This window comes from Nematocida homosporus (genome assembly GCF_024244095.1).
Source record: "Nematocida homosporus strain JUm1504 chromosome Unknown 4497, whole genome shotgun sequence".
In the NCBI taxonomy this organism is placed as follows: domain Eukaryota; kingdom Fungi; phylum Microsporidia; genus Nematocida; species Nematocida homosporus.
In genome coordinates, this window is record NW_026250581.1 from 1 (window position 1) to 3817 (window position 3817).

The 3817-nt window shown below is 46.5% G+C and overlaps 1 protein-coding gene across 1 annotated transcript; it reads left to right on the forward strand.

Annotated features, from left to right (window-relative positions):
* Positions 1-3519, forward strand: NEHOM01_2485 (uncharacterized protein; the record flags this gene model as incomplete). Its single annotated transcript, XM_051491361.1, has 1 exon — positions 1-3519. A coding segment is annotated over one exon (3519 nt), but the record flags the coding sequence as incomplete, so codon positions are not given.
* Between the last annotated feature and the right edge of the window lie 298 nt (positions 3520-3817).

Below are 3817 nucleotides of genomic sequence, written 5' to 3' on the forward strand. Positions count from 1 at the left end.
GTAACAGAGGAGATGCGAAAGGTGTTACTGTTCCGAGACTTCATGCATGGACTATCCCCAGTAACCTGGAGTAAGGTGCAGAAGCAGCGTTGTCAAACACTGGAAGACGCAGTGGAGTTTATACAGGATGCGGAAGCTGTCGCGTTAGTGGCGCTGGGTGCACAGGTGCAAGAAGAACGAGGTCGGAAAGGTGACAAGGACCAAAGGTTTAAGGAGAGAAACGGAACGAAATATCCGCGGGAACAAGGAAATCCACGTAATACGGAGCGGCGGCGACAAAACGCGCCTCGAAGGTACTGTTCCATCCATAAGTCTAATTCGCATAACACCAGTGACTGCCGAAGTAACAACGCAACAAGAGACCGGAAGGCGAAAGGTGGATACTCCAAAGGGAATGGAAAGAAACAGGCTTCGGAAGAGGTGAAGAACCAGCAGAGCGTAAACGTAATCCAGGAACCAGAATCGTCGGGACAAGCCCCGTATCTGAGAGGGAAGTTGGAGAACGTCTCGGTGAAGTTCCAGATCGACACGGCAGCGTCGGTAAATGTAGTTTCCAAGGCATGGTGTGACCGTAATAAGAAGACGATCCAGCCGCTCGCTGAGGGCAAAAGCCGCACAATGGACACCGCGAATGGTGTCACAGCTGTGCTTGGGCAGGTCGTCGGTGAGGTAACACTAATGGAGCATCCGACATACAAGTCCCGAGAAACGTTCTACGTGTTGACACACATTAAGAATGATTGTACGTTAGGCATGACCTGGCTAGCGGACAACCGAGTAGTAGTGTGGGCCTGGGAAAGGATTCTATTGGTAGAAGGACACGTGTTGCACACCCAGGAGGAGTCGGAAGACTGCGATCCGTTGAGGAAAGTGTTTTCGATCTGTACGATTCAGGAAGGCGAACCCAAGAAGCTAAGTCGCGAGGAGTTAATGAGGAAGATCGCAGCGCAGGCACACATAGTTGGAGTGCAACCACCGATCACAGAGGCTCGAATGGAGATTGAACTAACAACGTCTGAACCCATTATCGGCCCGGTGTATGCGGTACCGCTGCGCCTGCTCGAACCCGTCAAGGAGGAGATCGACAGATTATTGAAAGAAGGATGTATCCGACCAGCGAAAACGAAGTACTATTCGTCACCAGCATTCGTGATAAGGAAGCGCAACGGCAAGGTTAGGATGGTCGTAGACTATCGAGCGATTAACAAGGTAACGCGACCAGAAGCATATCCGTTTCCGAATATGATGGACATTATTCGAGAGATCCCCAAAAGCAAGGTGTTTTCGCAGATGGACCTACGGCAGGGCTATCATCAGGTGGAAGTAGCAGAGAAAGCGCGCAAGTTCACAACCTTTATTATTCAGAACCGACAGTATGAGTATTTGCGAGTACCATTTGGACTCAAGAACGCACCACGAGTTTTCCAGATGATTATCTTTGATATAGTGGGCCACTTACCGTTCGTGAAGGTCTTCCTTGATGACATTCTAGTGTTCTCAAATTCGGAAGAGGAGCATATTCAGCACTTGAACGAGATCATACAGCTAATGCAGGCGCGCAACGTTATTATCAATGTGGAGAAGAGCAACTTCTTTTGTAAGTCAGTGACGTACCTAGGACACGTAATAAGCGAACAGGGAATCCAACCGAGCCTGGACAGGGTAGAAGCGCTAGAGCGCGTGAAAGCACCAAAGTCACGGAAGGATATTGAGAGCATTATAGGATTACTTAACTGGTACCGACCGTTTATTCCACAACTGAGTGAGGAGCTAAGACCGTTACTAGCTAAGATGAAAGGGGATCAACGCAAGGAAAAAGGCAAGATCATATGGACAGCAGAAGACGATCGGTTACTGCAAAAGCTAGTGCAGATTATCCGCAAGCGGATCCTATTATCGATACCGGACGTTAACAAACCGTTCGTACTGTTAACCGATGCGTCTAATTACTGTGTGGGAGCAGTATTGATCCAAGAGGAGAATCCAATAGGACTCTATAGTAGTGCGTTGTCTAAATCGGAGCTAAACTATACAGTGGAAGAGAAGGAACTATTAGCGGTGGTAAAAGCGTTACAGCATTTCAAAAACATAATCTTTCTGTCCGAAATTACAGTGCAGACCGACCACCAAAATCTACTTTATTATCGAGCACTGGACAGTAGTAGAGCAGAACGTTGGAAGATTCAGCTCCAGGAGTACGATCTAACTTTTAAGTATATCAAGGGCGTTAACAATAGTATGGCCGATTTTCTGTCGCGAAAGATACTTTCGAAAGACACTTCAGCAACACCGCTAGTTGCTATGTCCCAGCTACAGAAGGATAAGGGCCTAGATACCAAATGCCAACCGGTAACGCATAATATAAGCGTAATTTCCGATGTACTTGGTAATGAAAACCAGAGAGAGGCTACTATGGATGAAAGGTTTAGTAAGAGCCAGCCAGATCAAGGAGATCAGGAGCACCACCAAAAGAGAGTGGAGCAAAAAGTGGCCGGAACCGTAGGTAATCAGGAAGGAACCCGAAAGAAGCGTAGCGTAGATCCGCGTGAAGGTCGGGAAATAGTCAAAGCGGCACATGAAGCCTTGGCTCATCCCGGACAACGGAAGTTAGGTAGGACGATTGAAAGTCTGTATTGCATAGCAGGATTAAAGGATATTGTGGAGCAAGTGGTCAAGTCGTGTGCAAAGTGTCAACAGTATAAGCCACGGAGAACTCTGGCAAAGAGGGAAGATCAACTGGGGCAATTGCAAACGACCGAAGTAATGCAACATATATGCTCAGATATAGTAGGACCTTTTATGACAAGAGAGTTTAAAGGAAGCTATAAGCCACGCATGTTTTATGTCCTGACCATAACGGATCGATGCAGCCATTGGACCCAATTAGTAGTATTACATCGATTAGGATCGAAGCAAATTATCAAGGCATTGGAGAAGTGGTTTGAACAATTCGGGACCCCGCAAACCGTCTTGCACGATCAAGGGCGGCAGTACGTAGCAGAGGAAACTCAGCAATTCCTGAGGGAGAAGGGAGCCAAGTCCGTAAGGACTAGTCCGTACAATCCGACAGGGAACTCGGTATCGGAACGGCTGAACCAGGAGATAGTATTTGTGCTGAGTCATTTCAAGCGAACACATTCCATTAGTGAGTGCATTAGGATGGCAGAGAAACGTTTGCAGCAAACGTACCATCGTACCATTGCGTGTACGCCGTTTGAACTAGTGCATGGATATCATCCACTTGATCCAGACCAACACAAGATAAATGTGGAGGAGAAGATTAAGCAGATCCAAAGGAGGCTCCTAGCCAGGGACCAAACGGGAGATAGACAACCCGCAACGAATACACCTGGTATAGGAGAATTGATGTATTGCAAAGCGTCGAAGGGATCTAAATTAGCCGTCAAATGGAAAGGGCCGTATGAGATAGTGGAATGGAATAAGGACAAGACCGTAGCTAAATTACAAACACCGAAGGGATTGATTCAACGAAATATCAAACAGTTACGACGACCGTAAACACTGAGTTTTGAGGTTTTGCTGATTTTCCTTTTCTCAGAAGTAGGGCATATCTTTCTAGGAAGGGGAGAATGTGGTGTCCGTGCCATCCCCCACACATCGTTAATGAGGCTCTCGAGATATCTCTACTTTTAGACGAGTTAACTACAGGGGCAAAGAACTTAGATATTTATTCCTTATTACGTTAGATAAGCCAATACTTTCCTAAAAAGATCTCAATCCTGTTATCACTAGTTTCAGAGTATAAATATATGACGAAGTTTGATAAAGGACTTCCATGAAGGATTTACTAAGAACT